Below are 23,382 nucleotides of genomic sequence, written 5' to 3'. Positions count from 1 at the left end.
CTCTCTGTGTGACTATCATAAATAAATAAAAATTAAAAAAAAAGACAAGTTGATGCCAAGGAAGGAAACGGAGGAAAAAAGAGAAAAACAATTAAAAGATCCTGAGGACAGGTTAAGGAAAATAAATGACAGCCACAGAAGGAAAAATCTACATTTAATTGGGGTTCCAGAGGGTGCAGAAAGGGACAGAGGTCCAGAAAGTGTGTTTGAACAAAACCTAGCTGAGAAGTTCCCTAACTTGGGGAGGGAAACAGGCATTCAGATCCAGGAGATAGAGAGATCACCACCTAAAATCAATAAAACCTGCTCAACACCTTGACATTTAATAGTGAAGCTTGCAATTCCAAAGATAAAGAGAAGATCCTTAAAGCAGCAAGATACAAGAGATCCCTAACCTGTATGGGGAGAAGTATTAGGATAACAGCAGACCTCTCCACAGAGACCTGGCAGGCCAGAAAGGGCTGGCAGGATACAGTCATGGTCCTAAATGAGAAGAACATGCAGCTGAGAATACTCTATCCCCATCAAGGCTCCCATTTACAATAAAAGGAGAGATAAAGAGCTTCCAAGATAGGCAGGAACTGAAAGAATATGTGACCACGAAAGCAGCTCTGCAAGAAATACTAAGGAGGACTCTGTAAAAGAAAGAAGAAGTCCAAGGAAACAATCCGTAAAAGCAGAGACTGAACAGGTATCATGATGACACTAAACTCGTATCTATAGTAACTCTGAACGTGAATGGGCTTAATGACCCCATCAAAAGGCGCAGGGTTTCAGACTGGATAAAAGAGCAAGACCCATCGATTTCCTGTCTACGAGAGACTCATTTTAGACCTAAGGACACCTACAGCCTGAAAATAAAAGGTTGAAGAACCATTTAACATTCAAATGGTCCTCAAAAGAAAGCAGGGGTAGCTATCCTTATATCAGCTAAATTAAAGTTTATCCCAAAGACTGTAGTGAGAGATGAAGAGGGACATTATATCATACTAAAAGGATCTCTCCAAAAAGAGGACCTAACAATCAGGATATTTATGCCCTGAAAGCGGGAGCTGCCAAGTATATCACTCAATTAATAACGAAAGTTCAGATATACTTAGATATTAATACACTTATATGTGGAGACTTGACTATAGTGCTTTCTGCAATCGACAGATCTTCTAAGAACAACATCTCCAAAGAAACAAGCGCATTAAACGATACACTGGACCAGATGGATTTCACAGATATTTACAGAACTTCACATCCAGACGCAACTGAATACACATTCTTCTCAAGTGCACATGGAACTTTCTCCAGAATAGGCCACATACTGTGTCACAAATCAGGTCTTAAACGATACCAAAAGATTGGGATTGCCCCCTGCATATTTTCAGACCATAATGCTTTGAAACTAGAACTAAACCACAAGAAGAAATATGGAAGGATTTCAAACACGTGGAGGTTAACGACAATCCTGCTAAACGATTAAAGGGTCAACCAGGAAATTAGAGAAGAATTAAAAAGATTCCTGGAAACTAATGAGAATGAAGATACAACCGTTCAAAATCTTTGGGAACAGCAAAAGCAGTCCTGAGGGGGAAATACATCGCAAGACCAGCATCCGTCCCCAAACTGGAAAGAACTCAATGCAAAAGCTAACCTTGCACCTAAAGGAGCTGGAGAAGGAACAGCAACTGAAACCTTCAACCAGCAGAAGAAGACAATTAATAAAGATTCGAGCAGAACTCAATGAGATAGAGACCAGAAGAACTGTGGAACAGATCAACAAAAACCAGGAGTTGGTTCTTTGAAAGAATTAATAAGACAGATAAACTATTAGCCAAACTTATTAAAAAGAAGAGAGAGAAGACCCAAATTAATAAAATCATGAACGAGAGAGGAGGGATCACCACCAACACCAAGGAAATACAAACGATTTTGAAAACTTAGTATGAGCAGCTTTATGCCAATAAATTAGGCAATCGAGAAGAAATGGGTGCATTCCTGGAAAACCACAAACTACAAAACTGCAACAGGAAGACATAGAAAAGCTGAACAGGCCAATAACCAGGGACGAAACTGAAGCAGTCATCAAAAACCTACCAAGACACAAAAGTCCGGGGCCAGATGGCTTCCCAGGGGAATTCTATCAAACGTTTAAAGAACAAACCATACCTATTCCACTAAAGCTGTTATGAAAGATAGAAAGGGATGGAGTACTTCCAAACTCGTTCTATGAGGCCAGCATCACCTTAATTGCAAAACCAGACACAGACCCCACCAAAAAGAAGAATTATAGACCAATACCCTGATGAACACGGATGCAAAAATTCTCAACAAGATACTAGCCAACAGGATCCGACAATACATTAAGAAGATGATTCACCATGACCCAGTGGGATTTATCCCCGGGATGCAAGGCTGCTTCAACACTTGTAAAGCAATCAATGTGATTCATCACATCAGCAAGAGAAAGAACCAAGAACCACATGATCCTCCCAATAGATGCAGAGAAAGCATTTGACAAAATACAGCATCCATTCCTGATCAAAACTCTTCAGAATGTAAGGATAGAGGGAACATTCCTCAGCATCTTAAAAGCCATCTATGAAAATATCGTTCTCAATGGGGAAACACAGGGAGCCTGTCCCCTAAGATCAGGAACAAGACAGGGATGTCCACTCTCACCACTGCTATTCAACAGAGTACTAGAAGTCCTAGCCTCAGCAATCAGACAACAAAAAGAAACAAAAGGCATTCAAAGTGGCAAAGAGGAAGTCAAACTCTCCCTCTTTGCAGATGACATGATACTGTGCATAGAAAACCCAAAAGAGGGCAGCCTGGGTGGCTCAGCGGTTTAGCGCCTCCTTCGTCCCAGCGCCTGGTCCTGGGGACCCGGGATTGAGTCCCGCGTCCGGCTCCCTATGTGGAGCCTGCTTCTCCCTCTGCCTGTGTCTCTGACTCTCTCTCTCACTGTATCTCATAAATAAATGAATAAAATCTTTTTTTTTAATTTTTTTTTTATTTATGATAGTCACAGAGAGAGAAAGAGAGAGAGGCAGAGACATAGGCAGAGGGAGAAGCAGGCTCCATGCACCGGGAGCCCGATGTGGGATTCGATCCCGGGTCTCCAGGATCGCGCCCTGGGCCAAAGGCAGGCGCCAAACCGCTGCGCCACCCAGGGATCCCCTGAATAAATAAAATCTTAAAAAAAAAAAAGAAAGAAAAAGAAAACCCAAAAGACTCCACCCCAAGATTGCTAGAAATCATACAGCAATTTGGGATTGTGGCAGGATACAAAATCAATGCCCAGAAATCAGGTGCATTTCTATACACGAACAATGAGACTGAAGAAAGAGAAATGAAGGAGTCAATCCCAATTACAATTGCACCCAGGAGCATAAGATACATAGGAATATACATAACCAAAGAGGTAAAGTGTCTCCACCCTCAAAACTACAGAACACTTCAGAAGGAAATTGAGGAAGACCCAAAGAGATGGAAAAATATGCCATGCTCATAGATTGGAAAAATTTCAATGCTACCCAGGGCAATTTACACATTTAATGCAATCCCTATCAACATACTATGGACCTTCTTCAGAGAGTTGGAACAAATCATCTTAAGATTTGTGTGAAATCGAGACCCCTGGGTGGCGCAGCGGTTTGGCGCCTGCCTTTGCCCCAGGGCGTGATCCTGGAGACCCGGGATCGAATCCCACATCAGGCTCCCAGTGCATGGAGCCTGCTTCTCCCTCTGCCTGTGTCTCTGCCTCTCTCTCTCTCTCTGTATCTGTCATAAATAAATAAAATAAAAAAAAATTTGTGTGAAATCAGAAAAGACCCCAAATAGCTAGGGGAATATTAAAAAAGAAAACCATAGCTGGGGGCATCACAATGCCAGATTTCAGGATGTACTACAAAGCTGTGGTCATCAAGACAGTGTGGTACTGGCATAAAAACAGACACATAGATCAATGGAACAGAATGCAGAATCCTCAAGTGGACTCTCAACTTTATGGTCAACTAATATTCAACAAAGCAGGAAAGACTATCTACTGGAAAAAAGACAGTCTCTTCAATAAATGGTGCTGGGAAAATTGGACAGCCACATGCAGAAGAATGAAACTGGACCACTTTTTTACACCATACACAAAGATAAACTCAAAATGGATGAAAGATCTAAATGTCAGACAGGAATCCATCAGAATCCTAGAGGAGAACACAGGCAACACCCTTTTTGAACTTGGCCACGGCAACTTCTTGCAAGATACATCCCTGAAGGGAAGAGAAAGCAAAGCAAAAATGAATTATTGGGACTTCATCAAGGTAAGAAGCTTCTGCAAGCAAAAGAAACAGTCAAGAAAACTAAAAGGCACCCTACAGAATGGAAGAAGTTATTTGCAAATGACCTATCAGATAAAGGGCTAGTATCCAAGATCTATAAAGAACTTAGTAAACTCAACAGCAAAGAAACAAACAATCCAATCATGCTATGGGCAAAAGACATGGACAGAAATTTCACAGAGGAAGACACAGACATGGCCAACAAGCACATGAGAAAATACTCCGGATCACTGGCCATCAGGGAAATATAAATCAAAACCAGAATGAGGTATCATCTTCCACCAGTGAGAATGGGCAAAATTAACAAGGCAGGAAACAACAAATGTTGGAGAGGATGTGGAGAAAGGGGAACCCTCTTGCACTGTTGGTAGCAATCTGAACGGGTACAGCCACCCTGGAAAACTGTGTGGAGGTTTCTCAAAGAGTTAACAATAGAACTGCCCTATGACCCAGCAATTGCACTTCTGAGGATTTACCCAAAGGTACAGATGCAGTGAAATGCAGGACACCTGCACCCCAATATTTATAGCAGCAATGTCCACAATAGCCAAACTGTGGAAGGAGCCTCGGTGCCCATCGAAAGATGAATGGATAAAGAAGATGTGGTCTATGTATACAATGGAATATTACTCAGCCATTAGAAATGACAAATACCCACCATTTGCTTTGAGGTGGATGGAACTGGAGGGTATTATGCTGAGCAAAATAAGTCAATTTGAGAAGGACAAACATTATATGTTCTCATTCATTTGGGGAATATAAGAATTGGTGAAAGGGAACATAGGGAGAGGGAAAAAAAAATGAGTGAAAATATCAGTGAGAGTGACAGAATATGAGAGACACCTAACTCTGGGAAATGAATAGGGGTAGTGGAAAGGGAGGTGGGGGGGGTTGGGGTGACTGGGTGATGGGCACTGAGGGGGTCACTTGGCAGGATGAGCATTGGGTGTTATGCTAAATGTTGGCAAATGAACTCCAATTAAAAAAAGTTAAAAAAAAACATAAAATGACAAGAGGCAAGCCACTTTATATTTTAAGAGTAAATAATACACAACACTGAACTCAGAGCAGGAAAATTAATTTTACAAGAGAGTACTTTACCTTGGTACCAGAACTTAAGTCCTCATGTTTTGAAGGCCTTGAATCATCAGTATCAGCTTTGCAGGTACGACTTTACAGCAAAAATAGAAAACAAAGACAAGTTCATTTCTTTAAAAAGAAAAATCGAGTCAAAGTCAGTTGTTTATTAATGAAGTTTCTTGACATACGAAAATTTAGCCTCGTTTTGGTTAAGCTTTTATTTTTAATTCTAGTATCCTTAACATACAGTGTTACATTAGTTTCATATATACAATATAATGATTTGGTAATTCCATACATCACCCAGTGCTCATCATGACTAGTGCATTCCTTAATTCCCATCTCCTATTTCACCCATTCCCCTACCAACATCCCCCCTGGTAACCATCAGTTTGTTCTCTATAGCAGTCTTCTTCTTGGTAAATCTGTCTTTTCTGTCTCCTTCGCTCATTTTTATTTTGTTTCTTACATGTTACTTAGGAGTGAAATCATATTTGTCTTTCTCTGACTTACACTGCTTAGCGTAATACGCTCTAGCTCTCACCATGCAAATGACAAGATGTCATTCTTTTCAATGGCTGAACAATATTCCATTGTGTGTGTGTGTGTGTGTGTATGTGTGTGTGTATATATATGTATATAACCACTTTTTATTCACTAATCCATCAACATGCACACTTAGGCTGATGATTGCAAATAATGCTGTAGTAAAAACATGAGGTGCATGTATCCCTTTGAATTGGTGTGTTTGTCATATCTGGGTAAATACATAGGAGTGCAACTCTTGGATTGTTAGTTTTGTTTTTAACTTTTTGAGGAACCGCCATACGGTTTCCCATGGTGGCTGTCCCAGTTTGCACTTCCACCAAAAGTGCAACAGGGTTCCTTTTTCTCCACATCCTCACCTACACTTGTTTCTTGTGGTTTTGATTTTAGCCATTCTGACAGGTGTGCAGCGCTATCTCATTGTAGTTTTGATTTGCATTTCCCTGATGACGTGTGATGCTGATCATCTTTTTATATATCTGTTGGCCAACTGGACATCTTCTTTGGAAAAATGTCTGATACATTCTGATCATTCTTGACCTGGATTGTGTTTTGGGTGTTGAGATGTATCAGTTCTTTAGATTCTTATACTAACCTTTATCAGATATGTCATATGCAAATGTCTTCTCCCATTCTGTAAGGTTGCCTTTTAGTTTTGTGGATTGATTCCTTCACTGCAAAAGCTTTTGATTTTGATGTAGCCCCAACAGTTTATTTTGCTTTTATTGCTCTTGCCTCAGGAGACATAAAAACAAACAAACAAACAAACAAAAAAACCTGGCTACAGCTAATACCAGAGAGATCATTGCCTGTGCTCTCTTCAAGGATAAAATGGTTTCATGTGATATATTTATATCTTTAAACCATTTTGAACTTATTTTTGTAAATGGTGAAAGAAAGTGGTCCTGTTTCAATCTTTTATATACCCATTCAGTTTTCCTAGCATCATTTATTGAAGGAGACTGCCTTTTCAAACCATTGGATATTCTTTCTTGCTTTGTCAAAGATTAATTAACCATATCATTATAGTTTATTTCTGGATTTTCTATACTATTCTACTGATATTTGTATCCATTTAATGCCAATACTATGCCGTTTTGATTACTACAGCTTTGTAATATAACTTGAAATCTAGCATAGAGATATCTCCAGTTATGTTTTTCTTTTTCCAATATTGCTTTGGCTATTTGAGGTCTTCAGTGGTTCCATATAAATTTAGTGTTGTTTGCTCTAGTTCTGTGAAACATGTCGATGGATTTTAGTAGGCATTGCATTAAATTTGTAGATTGCTTTGGGTCCTATACACAGTTTAACAATAGGTGCTCTTCCAATCTATGAGATGGAATTCTTTCCACGTCTTTGTGTCATCCTCAATTGCTTTCACCAATGTTTTCAGAATACAGGTCTTTCAAAATTTGGCCTCTGTGTTATTTTTTTAACATGTTATTTATTTATTTATTTATTTACTTATTTATTTGAGAGAGAGAGAGAGAGAGAGTGTGTGTGTGTGCACAGTAGGCAGAGAGGCAGGTGGAGGGAGGGGAAAGAAGCAGGGCCCCTGCTGAGCAGAGAGCCTTATATGTGGCTCTATCCCAGTACCCTGACATCATGACCCAAGCCAAAGGCAGTCGCTTAACCGACTGAGCCAGCCAGGCGCCCCTTGGCCTCTGTTTTTAAAAAGGGTTTAGTTATCTATTTTGCTTTCACCTCTCCTAACCTGTGAAATGCCCAGTAAAGGCCCAGTTTTAGTTCCCATAACTAAGTGTGACAGGTGAGGAATTCTCTGAAATGTCTGACAGCTAACTGGACAAAAGTTAACCACCATGAATTATCACCTTCCACCTGTCAGAATGGCTAGAATCAAAAACACACACTAAAAAATATTGGTGAGGATGCAGAGACTAAGGAATACTCGTGAGCTGGTGATGAGGATAGAAATTGGGGCAGCCACTGTAAAAAACAAAATGGAGTTTCCTTGAAGAAGTACCAATAGAAATACCACATGATCCAGTAATCCACTACTGGGTACTTACTTACCCCCAAAAAAGAAAACACTAATTTGAAAAGACATATGTACCCCAATGTTTACTGCAGCATTATTTACAACAGCCAAGATATGAAAGTAACCCATGTCCATCAACAGATGTATAACACACACACACACACACACACACACACACACACACACAGAGCAATATTACTCAGCCATAAAAAAGAATGAAACCTTACCATTTGCAACAATGTGGATTACCTGGAGGGTATTAAGCCAAGTGAAATAAGTCAGAGCAAAATAGACAAATACTGTATGATTTCACTTATATGTAGAATCAAAAAAGCAGAACAAATGAACAAACAAGCAAAAAGCAGAACCAGACCCATAAGTACAGAGAATTCTGTATTGCCAGAAGGGAAGTGGGTGGGGGACAGACAAAAATGGGTGAAGGGAAGTGGGAGGTTCAGCATTCCAGGTATAGTAAGTCACAGGGATAAAAGTACAGCATAGGGAATATAGTCAATAGAATTGTAAGAGCAATATGCAGTAACACATGGTAGCTACACTTGTGGTAAGCATGGGGTAACAACATAGACCTGCTGAATCACTATGTTGTACACATGAAACCAACATAACGGTGTGTCAACTATACTTAAATTTTGAAAAGGAACTATCTACAGATGTTAAAGAACAAATTTATATGTTATTACTTGGAATACTATTCCCGAAGAGATTAAAAGATTAAAAATTATAAAATCCAAGTTTCACAAGTCCTGCCTTATTTACGTCCACATAAACTAGCAAGACCTTAAAAATCAAGGGCACTCAGATACCCAAGAAGAGAGACTGCTATAAAAATAGTCCTGATATCTGTGCCTCTATTTACCCACACACTGCCTAATATTTTCTTTTTGTGAGCTACCACTCCTGGATCACTCCTCTGCAGGGCTCAGTGGCACTCTCCAACGTTTAAGTCTTTAGCCTGCCAAGGCACAGATTCCCAAAACAAGGAAAGGCTCAAATGACCAAGAATAGGAGCCATTTCCTGCTCCTGGAGAACCAGCTAAATGGAGTCTGAGTCATCCATGCAGTCATCTCAATGTAGGCACCTTACCAACTACCCAAATGAAGCTCCGTTATTGATCTGACAGCTAGTCCTACCCCACCAAACCCTACACATACATGGGAAGGGCATCAGAGAATTACGAAAAGAGGTGGAGCGATCACAAGACCCTGTGACCTTGGGCCATACATTTACATAGTTCAGAATCTCCATTCCCCCCATTATTTGAAAGGATCTAACCCGCCTTCTGTAAGGTGGGGTAGAAGTCGATGATGTCCCATTCCTATTTGCTGTAAATACTCTTGCCAGTGGTTCAACTGATTTTAATGTTTCTCAACAGAAACTCTGAAGTAGGGCAGCCGGATAGCCCAGCGGTTTAGTGCCACCTTCAGCCCAGGGCATGATCCTGGAGACCCAGGTTTGAGTCCCAAGTCAGGCTCCCTGCATGGAGCCTGCTTCTCCCTCTGCTTGTATCTCTGCCTCTCTCTCTCTCTCTCTCTGTCTCATGAATAAATAAAATCTTTTTTTAAAGGAAAAGAAACCCTGAAGTATGCTAGTTCCTTCAATTAAACCAACAAAAAGAGGGATCCCTGGGTGGCGCAGCGCTTTAGTGTCTGCCTTTGGTCCAGGGTGCGATCCTGGAGACCGGGATCGAATCCCATGTTGGGCTCCCGGTGCATGGAGCCTGCTTCTCCCTCTGCCTGTGTCTCTGCCTCTCTCTCTCTCTCTCTCTCTCTCTCTGTGTGACTATCATAAATAAATAAAAATTAAAATAAATAAATAAATAAATAAATAAATAAATAAATAAATAAATAAACCAACAAAAAGAAATGCTGCTCAGGACTCTCTTGAACGCTCTATTTTATTTTATTTTATTTTTTTTGAACGCTCTATTTTAATATGCTTTTATAAACAACAACCAATATCTTGTGTTCTTTCTTTGTGTAATTGACCTTTGTCTATCTTGTCATAAACTCCAATATTCTGTCATCATTTCTAAAACTCTTTTTCCTATTCAACCCAGTGTGGTTCTTCTTGAAACATGCCCTCTCCTGCTAATTCCCGTCTCATGTACACTAGACCCACTCCCTATCTTTATATTATTAAATCAAAGATGAGAGAAAAGGGAAAAAATCTAAATTTAAATCTCATTTCTGTCAGTTATCAAATTCAAGTAAGTCACTTTAATCCCTTTTCAGTTTCAAATTCTCCACTTCAACAACCACTTGGTAAGGATGTTAAACATGGGTTACAGCATCAGAGAGTATTTTGATTAACACATCTCTAAGATTCTTTAAAACCCTGAAATTCTATCTGCTTTTCATTTTGTCTTTAGAAAAATGGAGAATCCTTAGCTGCAGAAATGATAAAAAGTAATGGAATAAAAGAAACAGCAAGAAAATTGGAGAAGAAAGTTTAAAAAAATCAAGAAAAGAGTATAGAAAGGACATGGAGAAAAGCAAAAAAGTCTACAAAAAAAGAAAAAGCTTCACAGAACTTATCAAGGGTGCCAGCCTAAAGGGAAAATTAGACTGAGAAGTCAGTAAATAGACAACTGTTTAGAAATACCCTCTAAATAGATGATAAATTTAATTAACGTTACATGGTCTATACCTAGATTACATATCCTTCACTTTCAGAAAATCATTCATCTCAAGGAGAGCAGACGTCACTATATCTAAGAGCTTGCCTGATTAGGGCTTGCTTATGTAAAAGCTATGGTACTGTGGCCATAGGTAACTGAGATCCACTCCAAAATCTTTGACAGTAAAAACAAGAAACTAGTTACCACTGCAATAATTACCTCTAGCTATCACTAGTTGTGTCAAATATATTAGGAAAATGCTTGGACTTGCCTGGTTCTTAAGAAAACTCCAAATCAGAGTTAACATGTAATGAAATTTGACAATCTGGGATGATCTAAGATCTGTATCTTAATTCCAGTGCTGCTGAGGGGCAAAACATGTATGTGGGAGCCACGCAGGCTAACATTCAAATCATGGGTCTGCTACTCATTAACTATGGAATCCTGGGTCAGTTTATCCATCTCCCTGAACTACAGCTGACTAGTTAATAAAAAGTAGGCTATAACAGCACAGCTCCTTGGTGAAACTATTGCAATGACTAATAAGTAATAAGTAAGACGTATTAAGCACATAATACAGTGTCTAGCCCAGAAGACAACACTCAACAAATCCTTTCCTCTCCACTTCCTTGGTTAACACATCATTTTAAAAAAATCCATAAAAGTCCTACCTGCTTAAAGAGACTTCTTCAGACTTCTTAGCCACTAGTAAAGAAAGCAGGAAAATACATTTTAAGTCAACAATAGAAAAATACAGAATATTAAAACTGTAAGACAGATGATGACTTGTTCAAAAGTATTCCTTTGGGACCACACCTGGAAACCACACTACAGTGGATATTAATTGTACTATTGGTAGGCAGTTAATGCATTAAGAAATCTCATTTTCTCCTCTATATTTACCAATGCAAGAAAGAATTCTAGTTATCAGGATGTGGTACATACAAGTGGATGTTTCTAATGACCATTATTGTAACCAAACCAAACCCTATGAGACTGACAGGAAATGGTATCATTAGCAGAATCATTATCATAAAGTGACAATGGCAAACTTAAATAGCATGATTTTCCTGGACTTCCACTACTAGGAGCAGTTAAAACAGACTATACATATTTAGCTGGAACACAACGGAACCTCTCCAGCTCCTCAGTTGAGACTGCTAAGTTCAGGATGAAACGCCTCATCACAAAGTTCGGCTCGGCTCCGGTCACAATCTTGGGGTCCTGGGTGGAGACCCTCAGGGAGTCTGCTTTTCTCTCTCCCTCTGTCCTTCCACCTCGCTTGTGCTATCTTTCAAATAAATAAATAAACTCTTCTCAAAACCTTTTCTAGAGAAAGACATAAGGCCTAGAAAAAGAACATTTTATTTTTTTTTATTTTTTTAAATATTTTTTTTCTTTATTTATTTATGATAGTCACACACAGAGAGAGAGAGAGAGCAGAGACATAGGCAGAGGGAGAAGCAGGCTCCATGCACCGGGAGCCCGACGTGGGATTCGATCCCGGGTCTCCAGGATCGCACCCTGGGCCAAAGGCAGGCGCCAAACCGCTGCGCCACCCAGGGATCCCAAGAACAACATTTTAAATGGAATGAATTGAGCCTCCTGACTTGTTCAGTAGAGAGGGCTGAAAATTTCAAAATGGACTGATACTTGGCTAAGGAAATAAAAGCTTCCTTTGTCTTCCAGTATCTTTAACTTGGTATTCTTCAATCTATCCTCCACACGAGACGCCTGCAAACTATGGCCACAGGCCAAATCCAACCTGCCATCTGGTTCTGTAAATAAAGTTGTAATGGAGCACAGTCACATCTATTTCAATACATATTGCTATGGCTACTTTCACACGACAATGGCAGAGTGTGAGACCCCAGGGCCTAAAATATTCACTATCTGGCCCTTTTAAGAAAAGCCTGGTGATCCCCATTTTATGCCATAACCAAAGGGCCCTAATTCAAATCTAATCTGATTACTCTTCTATTTCAAATTCTCCTATCAATCCCTGCTGGCTCCCTCCCCAACAGCCATTCCATATTCTTCATTCTTGCTGGAGAACCACAGCTTTATTTGGATAGTTAGTGTCCCAATACACAAAGAATGTGGTCTCGCCCCAGCTGCAAAAGGAGAAAGGATTATTCTAAGCTAATCACAGTACCTGACTTACCAGTGACTGGTTTAGGAACAAGCAAGTCATGTTACCTAGCCTATAAAATGTTAGGGGAAGTTTACTGCAAGCTGCTGAGTTTTCTTCCTATATAAAAGAAACACAAAGACAAACACAGTTCTTCTGGTCATGGATATTGTCATGTGAAAATATGCCTGAAGCTGTTGCTAATTAGCCAAGCAGGAAAAGAGACAGGGACTCCTGGGTGACTCAGCGGTTGAGTGTCTGCCTTTGGCTGAGGCTCTGATCCCCGACTTCCCGGATCAAGTCCCATGTTGGGCTCCCTGCCTGGAGCCTGCTTCTCCCTCTGCCTATATCTCTGCCTCTCTCTCTCTCTGTCTCTCATGAATAAATAAATTAAAATCTTAAAAAAAAAACACAACACAAAGACAGCTCTATTCTATTATGAGCACCTTGAAAGACCAAAACTCTATTCCATCTTTGCTTCCTATAACTTGCAAAACCAAAGCCAACCTAAAGAATTTCTGTGATAGAGATCCACTAAGTTAAAGGTTTCTTCCTACATTTCAGACCATGCAACACACTAGGTGCCACCTCTGGGGAGCAACGGTAACATCTTTGTGACTGCGAACATTTTTGTGCTTTTATTATAATTTGTTGAGCCCAAGTTGCCCTTTTTGAATATTTATTATGATCATCTTTTGACTAATAACAGAGTATCTTATTTCCAAAGAACTACAGTATTATGCAACAAACAGGAGAGAACATTGTTCTAATGAAGTCAACATATCACATTCTGACTTAAGAGAAGTGAAGTCACTAATAGTGAGATTGTGTTGATGCAACAGCATCTAAAATAACCTGTGCTCCTCAACAGGCTTCCGTAGGATAGGTCATCACCTAAAAAATCAAGCAATCTCATTGGTCTTTCTGCACACTAGCTAAGTTTTGCAGTTCTTATTGTTTGCCATTTGTGTAAAGGACCAGCAAGGTATTGCAGAGTTCCAGTTTTAAGGATAATGAGACAAATCACGCTATAATAATATTTACTAAATGAAATCCACTTGTAAAAGTCAAAATACCATTTGTATAACCAGTAATTTTTATAACATGTTTATAGAGGAAACATAAAACATACTAACTTGAAAATCTTTTTTCCTTATTTACACAAAGCTATCCCATAGGATTTTAAGTCTCATAACTAATGAGGGCACCTGGATGGCTCACTGGTTGAGGTTGTGATCCCAGGTTCTGGGATTGAGTCCTACATCAGGCATCCGTATGGAGCCTGCTTCTCCCTCTGCCTCTCTCTTTGCCTCTCTCTGTGTGTCTCTGAGGAATAAAGAAATAAATTCTAAAAAATACTAAGATAACGAATTTATTTTCAGACAATACTGCCTCATATTTTAAATTACCAAAAAGAACTTCTCAAATTCTGAATCCTAGACTATTAAGAAAGAAATTAAGAAACCAAACACCCATGCAATTTACACATCCGATTTGTTTCGTTTTGTTTTCATTGCTTTTTCATTATCAAAACTGCCTTACTCTGACTTCATCTATGTTAGGACCACCATAAGTAATTCACTCTAAAAAATCATACCTAGATCATGATTCTGTGAAGAATTTTCAGGTTTCATTTCTTCTTCATGTTCAGAAATTAGTTGGTCACTGCTACGTATAAGAAAGAGTGATAAACAATGAGACTTTTTTAATACTGATATGAAAAATATTTACCAGATATATCAAATTCTTAAGATTTTTCAAAGAATATCAGGGTTAACATCAAAACTTAAATTACCCGAATAGGTACTTCAAATTTGTTAGTTCTAAAAACTTTTATCAAGTATGTAATTATAATTAAAGGAGAAACAAAAGTAAGGTGAACCAGTCATGAGTTGAAGGCATTTTGCTCAGTAAACTAAGAGTTAGCCTGCCATAATGGAAAGTGTCTCAAATCCCAAAGTCCCAGCTCTAAAACCAGCAGCTTTTTGTTCTTAGACCAGCCACTTCTCTTCCACTCAAAGTCTTTCTCTATAAAACAGGAATCTTACCATCTTATATTACAAGGCTGTTAGGAGGATTTAATGAGGTATTATACCCAAAACGTGGTCTCTCAGGCAAGGTGATGCCCACAACTCTGGGAAGGGCAATATGAGACCTTCCATGACCTAATAAAAAAGGTATTCCACAGGAGTTAAAGCAAGCTTGGGGGGCAGCCCGGGTGGCTCAGTGGTTTAGCATGGCCTTCAGCCCAGGGCATGATCCTGGAGACCCAGGATCGAGTCCCATGTCGGGCTCCCTGCATGGAGCCTGCTTCTCCCTCTGCCTGTGTCTCTGCCTCTCTCTCTCTCCTCTCTGTGTATTCTCATGAATAAATAAAAATAAAATCTTAAAAAAATTAAAAAAATAAAGCAGGCTTCGGGTACAGATGTAGGAACAAAGGGGAAGGAAAGTCCAGTCTCTGCTTGTAGTATTATTTGAACTCCTTTAATAGTTTAGAATGGTCCTAACTAAAGTCTGCTAGCAGAAAAGACAAACAAAATCCTCGAAGGTTAATTCATCATGAAGGTCTGGGCTAATATATGGTTTCCACGTAAGGTTTTTGAGTGTGAAGGGAAGGGTGTATGGGGCTAAAGCCAGAAGGCCCAGCTGCCAGAACAGCATGCCGGTGGCTTTGGAATAGCAGCTGAGCATATAAGCGTATGTAATAAACAAAAAAGGGTTGTAAGTTTGAATTCTAAGTGTGGATCACCATGAGGACTGACGAATGAGGATCAGCAAGGGCATCCTATGAGCAAAAGTCAATCATGACTGGACTGCAGAACCAGTTTCAACAGCAATGTTGCAGGAACAGAATCAAAGGAAACCACAGAATGATGAGCATGTCCTTTTTTCCATCCAAAAGGCTTATGAAAGAGGACTGTCTCTCTGGTCTTAGGGAAACCCTTAGGTTCTCGGGAAATTCAAGGGGGAAAGTATAGGCGATAACCCACAAGGAAAAGTATAAAGTTTTCTATGAAACTGAACATCTTAGGACACAATAGTTAGTCAAAACAGACGTTGAGGTGGGTAGTTCAGTCAGTTAACCATCTGCCTTTGGTTCAGGTATGGCCTCAAGGATCCAGCCCTGTGTTGGGCTCCCAGCTCAGCAGAGTGTCGGCTTCTCCCTCTCCCTCCACCCCTCCGCCTCACTTGTGCTTGCTCTCATTAATAAATAAGTAAATAAATAAATAAATAAATAAATAAAATCTTTTTAAAAAGCACCCAGGTATAACATTATGTGAACCCCATGCAGAAGGGTTATAGTTGGAATGAAACAGATACAGTGAGGATCCCTAAGGATAAAGGTCTCAAGAGTCCTGACATAAAGAACCCTGCACCCATTGCTACTTCTAACTAGTCTAGCCTTTTGCTTGGTTTCTGGGTGATGATAGGCTCTAACTCACTGCCATCCCAAAGTGCTGAATCAAATTATACCTTCTCAGCTGTTACATAGGAAGTAACACTATTTTACTATATTTTAAACCTCAGTTGAGAAATATCTAGCATGTTTTAAGTTATTTTCATTTTTGAAAAAAGATTTTACTTATTTATTCATGAGAGACACACACATACACACAGAGAGAGAGAGAGAGAGAGAGAGAGAGGAGGCAGAGACATCAGCAGAGGGAGAACCAGACTCCTCACAGGGAGCCAGACGTGGGACTCGATCCCCAGGCCCCGGGATCATGCCCTGTGCCCACGGCAGACACTCAACCGCTGAGCCGCCCAGGTATCCTAGTAATAACTAGCATTTTAATGTAAACTTACATATTAATACTATTAATAATAGCATATTCTTCTGCAGTCCATCCATATACATCTTAGGAAAACCTTCCTAAAGAGAAGACTGACTATATTTCATGGTTCATCTTTTACAGCATATTTTACAGCAAGCATAAGGGCTATTCTAAAATAACAGAGAGATAACTTCATCCTTAAGAACTCAGAGTATTTAAGCACCTAATCTGATATACTTCATCAGGGTAATATCTCACATGTTGCTACAGAATTGACCACTAACATGTCCAAGTGTTCATTTTTGTAAATTAACCCCACGGCTAAAATGAAGGGACAAAAAAGAAGTCTCTGGTTCCACTTGGGTATCATAGTAGAAGTTGCTAATTTAAAACCCTCTGATGAACAAGAAACTATGCCGAGGTCACTGATCTGAATAGGTGAAGGGTTTTTTAAAAAAAATTCCCCATTTTGTGACATCTGGGTGGCTCAGCGGTTGAGTGTCTGCCTTTGGCTCAGGGCGTGATCCTGGAGTTCCGGATCCTGCTTCTCCCTCTGCCAGTGTCTCTGCCTCTCTTTGTGTGTCTCTCATGAATAAATAAATAAAATCATTTTAAAAATCCCCATTTCTTCCTTAAACTGGTACAGTGTACCTCCAAACCACCTGGAGGCCAGGTCGGTATAAAAGCTATCTGTAGGCTTAAAACAGTAATATTCACACTAATGATAAGAAAACAGTCATAGTTGCAGTTAGTGATGTTAAGTTAAACATGTGGTAGGCACTAAATCACATGATTATATATATATAATTATTTACACACAACCACCCTTGAAGGATATATTATTATCCTCCTTTTCATATCAGGATATGTATCTGGTGATGGTAAGTAATGTTTCCAAGGTCACATACCCAGCAAGGAGGCAAGCTAACAATTAAACCTAGTCTTCTGTGAATCTAAAGTCCATCTCTTTTCTCTTTATCACTCACCTATGATTTATCCTCATTAAAGGAAGAGTCTATTCACCTAAGGTTCTCTTTCATCCTTCAATCCATTCCAATTAAAAATGAAAATGATAAAACATACTGGACATGAAAAAGTATAAAAACTGATGAACCCAGAGTATCTGCTAATGGTAACCACTTCGGGATCATCTAACAACATCAGTATTCTTCAACAAAAAGTAATAAAGCAAAGTGTCATCCAAAAAAACAAAACAACTCCTACTTATGCTTATTGTATATCTTTTAAAGTATGAAATAGAATCTTAAAAAATATTAATAAAAGAGTTCAGATATCCAGAATTGTGTCATAAAGTAAACTACAAGTTGGGAGTCCCCATTATAAAACTAATAATATTAATATGAAACCCTTTTAATATAAAATCCGATGGCAAAAAAACTATTGCAAATGACATCAATCAATATTACAAAGAAATATGAATTCTGCTATACACTGTTCATGTTGGCCTGTCAGAAAAATTGCTTTCTACCTAAGAGATGACATCCTGACATTTTTCACTATATGACTATAACTTAATCATCTTAAGATAAAATTTATGACATGAGAAATTGTTACCACTCAAGACAAAATAGTAAGGTTTAAAAAACAAAACAAAAAAATACTCTACCTTTTAACCGTATCCCCTGAAAGTAGACGTGCTCCTTTTCCTACTAAAAATTTCACCATTTGCTCTTTGTTTTCATTTAGAGCAACTAAAACTGGTGTGAGGCCATCCTGTAAAAGTGAAAAAACAACTTATAATTTATAAAATTACATATTTGCATGCTAAATTTTAAAATTTCTATACATTCTGCTAAACTTAAAACATATACTGTAGAAAGTAAAATAAAATTAGCCCCTTCCTTCTCACCACTCTGTGTTTTCACCACCTGCTCCTTCTTTTTAAAAGACTGCTTTCTCAGGGAGCCTGGGTGGCTCAGTTGGTCAAGCATCTGCCTTCAGCTCATCAGCTCAGGTCATGATCCCAGGGTCTCAGGATGGAGCCCTACCTTGGGCTCCCTCTGCAGCAAGGAGTCAGCTTCTCCCTCTCCCTCTGCCCCTCCCCTCCACTCGTGCTCTCTCTCCTGCTTGTTTGCTCTCTGTCTCTCTCAAAAACATAAAATCCTTTTAAAAAGTAAAATTAAAAAAAAATAGACCTCCACTACCTCTTCATAGATTACCTGAAGTCATTCTACAAACTCGCTTCAAACATTGCCTGGCTCCAAGAATCTTTGCTTCTCTCACATAATATACCATGGTACACTCTATTCCACACCATCTAAACCAAGAGCTTCTCGAAGGCAGGGGTGATTTTTTTAATCTCTGTATCTCCACTCTCTAAAACATAGTAGTGAATATTTAAAATATTGTTATTGATTTTAATGGATATCTCTGGAATAGTGTTTTTTCAATTATATTCCAAAGAATACATAATTTGCAAGAAGGAAGACACTGTGCCCCAAAAGAAAGATTCAATGATCATCTATGTTTGTGAAATACTCAAAACTGCACTATACATGTAGCACAAATGGAACTCCATTTACATTTGCTTATCCCCATTTGACAATTCCTTTTTTTTTTTTTTTTGTAGCAAACATTAATACTTGAGAAATAAGAGTTCTCAGGGATATAGCTTTAAGAACTTTCCAATAAAGGTGAGGGTTTTCTCCAGGTTGTACAAACTTGCTTGATTCTCTTCTATCAATGGTATGGGATCCCAGATGTCAACACAAAACACTGAGTCACTAAGGAGTCACTAAGGAGATGGACTCTGAATGAAAAGAGCTAGGTTTCAGGGTAGCTGGGTTGCGTAGCCAGTTGAGTGACCCTTGGTTTTGTCTCAGGGTGGTGGGATCCAGCCCCACCTTGGATTCTGGGCTCCCCTGGCACTCAGCACCAAGTCTGTTTAAGATACTCTCTCCCTCTTCCCCTCACCCAACCCCCCAAGACTGTGCATGTACAAGCTGTCTCTCTAAAATACGTAAATAAAGCTTAGTAGAAATCAAAAATAGAAAAAGAATAAATAAATAAATAAAAGAAATAAGCTTCAACTGAACATTGAATGCTTAATACTAAGTAGTTCGTGGTTGGGAAACCTGAGTGGCTTAGAGGTTGAGCTCCTGCCCTCAGCCCAGGGTGTGTTCCTGGAGTCCCAGGTTCAAGTCCCACATCTGGCTCCCGGCATGGAGCTTGCTTCTCTCTCTGCCTGTGTCTCTGCCTCTCTCTCAGTGTCTTTCATGAATAAATCAATAAAATATTTTTTAAAAAAATAAATAGTCCTTGGTCAAGGAGGGCACAAATGATGAGATGAGCGCTGGGTGTTATACTTTATTGTGGCAAACTGAATTAAAATAAAATTATAAATAAATAAATAAATAAATAAATAAATAAATAAATAAATATCCTTGGACTTACTCCTATTATACAATGATAAAGCTTTATCTTAACTGTTAGAAAGCTCAGTATGAGATTTTTCTCATTTTTATCTTTTTGATTAAATTCAATTAAATAACATATAGTGTATTATTAGTTTCAGAGGTAAAAGGTTGTGATTCAGCAGTCTTATGTAACACCCAGTGCTCATTCCATCATGTGCCCTCTGTAATGTCCATCACCCAGTTACCCCAAACACCCATACCAACCACTCCAAGGACACTCAGGTTGGTTCTTATGATTAAGAGTCTCTTATGGTGTGTCTCCCTCACTCTGTCTTGTTTTACTTTTTCTTCTCTTCCCCTCTGATACTCTGTTTTGTTTCTAACATCTACATAATGAATATGACCATATGATAACTGTCTTCCTCTGACTGACATAGGATATTATGCTACGTGAAATAAGTATGAGATTTGGTCTCAATTATATTAATTCTGGGACCCGTAAGGCATATCCACTTCTAAAAATCCTCTTAGTATTCCAGTTTCTACTGTGATTACTATTTATAATTATTTTGTATTTTAGGCAAAGTGTAAATCAGAAATAAAAATATAACAGCTTATCAATAAAAATAGGAATACTGGAGGAGCACTGTGTTTTTATAGATTGGTAAAATGAATTTAAATGAAAAATCTTAATAACAAAAAAATTCTAATACTGGCTTACATAGATTATTTTTAGCACAATCAATAATACTAAATAATTTAATATTCTCTGCAATATGCATAATATATCCAAATAAAATGGATTAACCTCATAGGACTGCAGATATTCCAAAAGGAACACGAATACAGTACATTTAAAGAAAAAATGGTTTTCAAAAAAAAAAACAACTTTTAAATTTTAACTTGGAAAATTCATCCTGAGGTACCGGGTGACTCAGTGGTTTAGCATGGTGACCCGGGATCCTGGGATCGAGCCCACATCAGGGTCCCCATAGAGAACCTGCTTCCCCCTGTGCCTAGCTCTCTGCCTCTCTCTGTGTGTCTCTCATCAATTACTGAATAAAGTAATGAAAAAAATAAGGAGACAAAGAAACAGAAAATTCAATCCCAATCCTAAGAAATTAACATAAAATACAAAATATATATTATAAATTAATATGGAGTGTCTTGAAATCTTGAAATCTTTGTCAACATATACCATAAAACAGTAATTGTAAACTCAATGGTTATGGAGGCAAAGCAGGTGACACGAGTCAGTGAAGAACCTAGGCGGGGACACGAGCAAACTGGAGACACACGCCTCCTATAAAGGGACAGCCTCTGCACAGCATACCAAACAGCAGCATGGGCTCAAGGTACCAGAAGTGATCTGTAAGAAAAGCTCAAAATCCAGAGTTCTACATGCGTGCCATAATTTTAAATGTTAGCTCAACTGACAGTGGAAACTAAATACATCCGGGGGCCACATTTAGTCTATAGCCTACTTGTGTTTTTCTATTTGCTGTGACTGTTTCCAATGGCCGTGCATAAAACAAATACTTGGACATCAAACCTTTCCTAAAGCATCAGGATCATGTTTTACCAACAAATTAGGCCCCACCTTCTAAGGAAAATTGCTGTGAAGACTCATTAACACCTACTGTCAGAATTTTCCAATGCTTGTTTCAACTACAATCTATTTGTATTTACTTCCCTCACATTGCTAACCGAACAGACAGGAGTTCAGAGGAATGCTGAAGCAAAGTTATTAAAACAATTACCATCTGTATTGTCACTAACTACATGCTGAATGTTTAACACAGTAGTGATTATGCACTATGCCAGGGCCCTATGAATTTGAAAGACATCCTAAGATAGTCTATCCCACAGCTTCAACTAAAAAAGAAGGTTCACGGATTTCTACTGCTGCAATTGGGAAAACCCTGCTTGTAATAATCAGAATGGTAGCAAAACACGTAAAATCTTTAAAGGGTCAGACTCTACTTATTAAAAGACTACTCATAAAGACTTCCCATCTGGGTGCCGGTGAATGACTGATAGCTGGAAGAAAAGGTAATTATTTTTCAAGCCAACAGAGATGACCAATAATTTTCATCTGTAATTCTCAAAGAGATACAGACAGATGAAAGGCTAATGTTGGAGAGAGTGGAAGGAAGTAGCCAGTATCCAACTTCAGTTAAATCTCTTCCAGAGATTTAATATTTTTACATCTCTAAATTTGTATATGTATACCTACCCATTCAGTAGTTCTTAGCCAAGAGTTGTATCAGAATCTCAAAACCCTATTTCCAAATTTCTGCGTACACACGTTATTGGATTCACTCCGTCGAAATCTTCACGGGACAGTTTAGGCTTGTAAATTCTTTTAAAGTTCCCTAGTTGACTGTGATTCACCAGCACAAGTCTAGCTGAGAACTAGTACAGTACACAACCATGCCAGTCTCCTCTTTCACCTATGTGGCCAATTCTCCCTATCACTTGAGGATTCAGCCAAAAACAGAAATGAGTCACTTATCAAACCTGCATTCAATTTCCATGGCTAGAGGTAGAACAAGGACTAGTAAACTCAAAATGCAACTTGATTCCATTATTTACACACTCCTTACGTCCTTCCCATCAAGACATTCTAGATTTGCAAGAAGAGTTTAGACTCGTATCTAAGTGGCTATAGCTGCAAAATACTATACTGTGTTCTTTCCTCTTCTTGTCCACTTTTTTTTTTTAAGATTTTTATTGATTTATTCATGAGAGATGAGAGAGAGAGAGAGAGAGAGAGAGAGACAGGCAGAGACACAGGCAGAGGGAGAAGCAGGCTCCTCCATTCAAGGAGTGCCATGTGGGACTCGATTCGGGAGACCACGGGATCATGCCCTGAGCCGAAGGCATATGCTCAATCACTGAGCCACACAGGCGTCCCTTTTCGTGCCCATTCAACCACCTGTTTACTGCCAATCTGATGTCCTTAGAGTCCTCCTAGAATTGATCTCTATATAAATTTACAACACACTCACTGGTTCGTGAGTAAGAATTACTATCCCTGAAAATTGAAGACTCCTTACCTAAACATAAACACTGAAGAAAAACAAACACAATCCAAAAACCTTGTCTTGATATTTCCCCTCACTTGCCAAATGTCTAAATCACTCTGCATGTTCCTGACTGCTTTCTCCTTTGCCCCTCTTTTGTCCCTCTTAAGTCAAGGCTGATAAAAGACAAGCTCTGACCGTGTTAATCAATCACTTTTTGATCAAATAGGAACTTCTCAACAGCAGCAAGATTTGATATTGTAAAATACACTTGTTTTGTGTTTTAAGACAAAGCCTATTTCCAAGGCAAATTTTGCTTTCCTCTGTTGTTTGACACTAAATAAGAAAACAAACTGGGTGAGAAAACATTTTTGAAAATAAAGTTTCAGAACACATTCTGTGTTCTCAAAAATATTTGCCATAAATACATAAAAGAAACCTGTATTCTCTAATGCTTCTTTAGAGGTATCATTATTT

At 38.8% G+C, this 23,382-nt stretch overlaps 1 protein-coding gene across 2 annotated transcripts in view; it reads right to left on the bottom strand.

Annotated features, from left to right (window-relative positions):
* LOC119878342 (ankyrin repeat domain-containing protein 26-like) overlaps window positions 1-23,382 on the bottom strand; it is a 69,471-nt gene that overhangs the window by 8,489 nt on the left and 37,600 nt on the right. Inside the window, exons 7-10 of one of the 2 annotated variants that reach the window (XM_038588961.1) lie at window positions 18,130-18,236; window positions 14,324-14,391; window positions 11,267-11,300; window positions 5,430-5,499 (exon numbers count right to left, since the gene is read on the bottom strand). In XM_038588961.1, the coding sequence (XP_038444889.1) occupies window positions 5,430-5,499; window positions 11,267-11,300; window positions 14,324-14,391; window positions 18,130-18,236 (279 nt within the window). Of the gene's footprint in view, window positions 1-5,429; window positions 5,500-11,266; window positions 11,301-14,323; window positions 14,395-18,129; window positions 18,237-23,382 lie in introns of both variants that reach the window. The other variant, XM_038588960.1, reaches the window with a different exon arrangement.

Source organism: Canis lupus, unplaced genomic scaffold, assembly GCF_011100685.1.
Source record: "Canis lupus familiaris isolate Mischka breed German Shepherd unplaced genomic scaffold, alternate assembly UU_Cfam_GSD_1.0 chrUn_S1517H1701, whole genome shotgun sequence".
In the NCBI taxonomy this organism is placed as follows: domain Eukaryota; kingdom Metazoa; phylum Chordata; class Mammalia; order Carnivora; family Canidae; genus Canis; species Canis lupus.
This window is presented reverse-complemented; position numbering and strand designations above follow the sequence as displayed.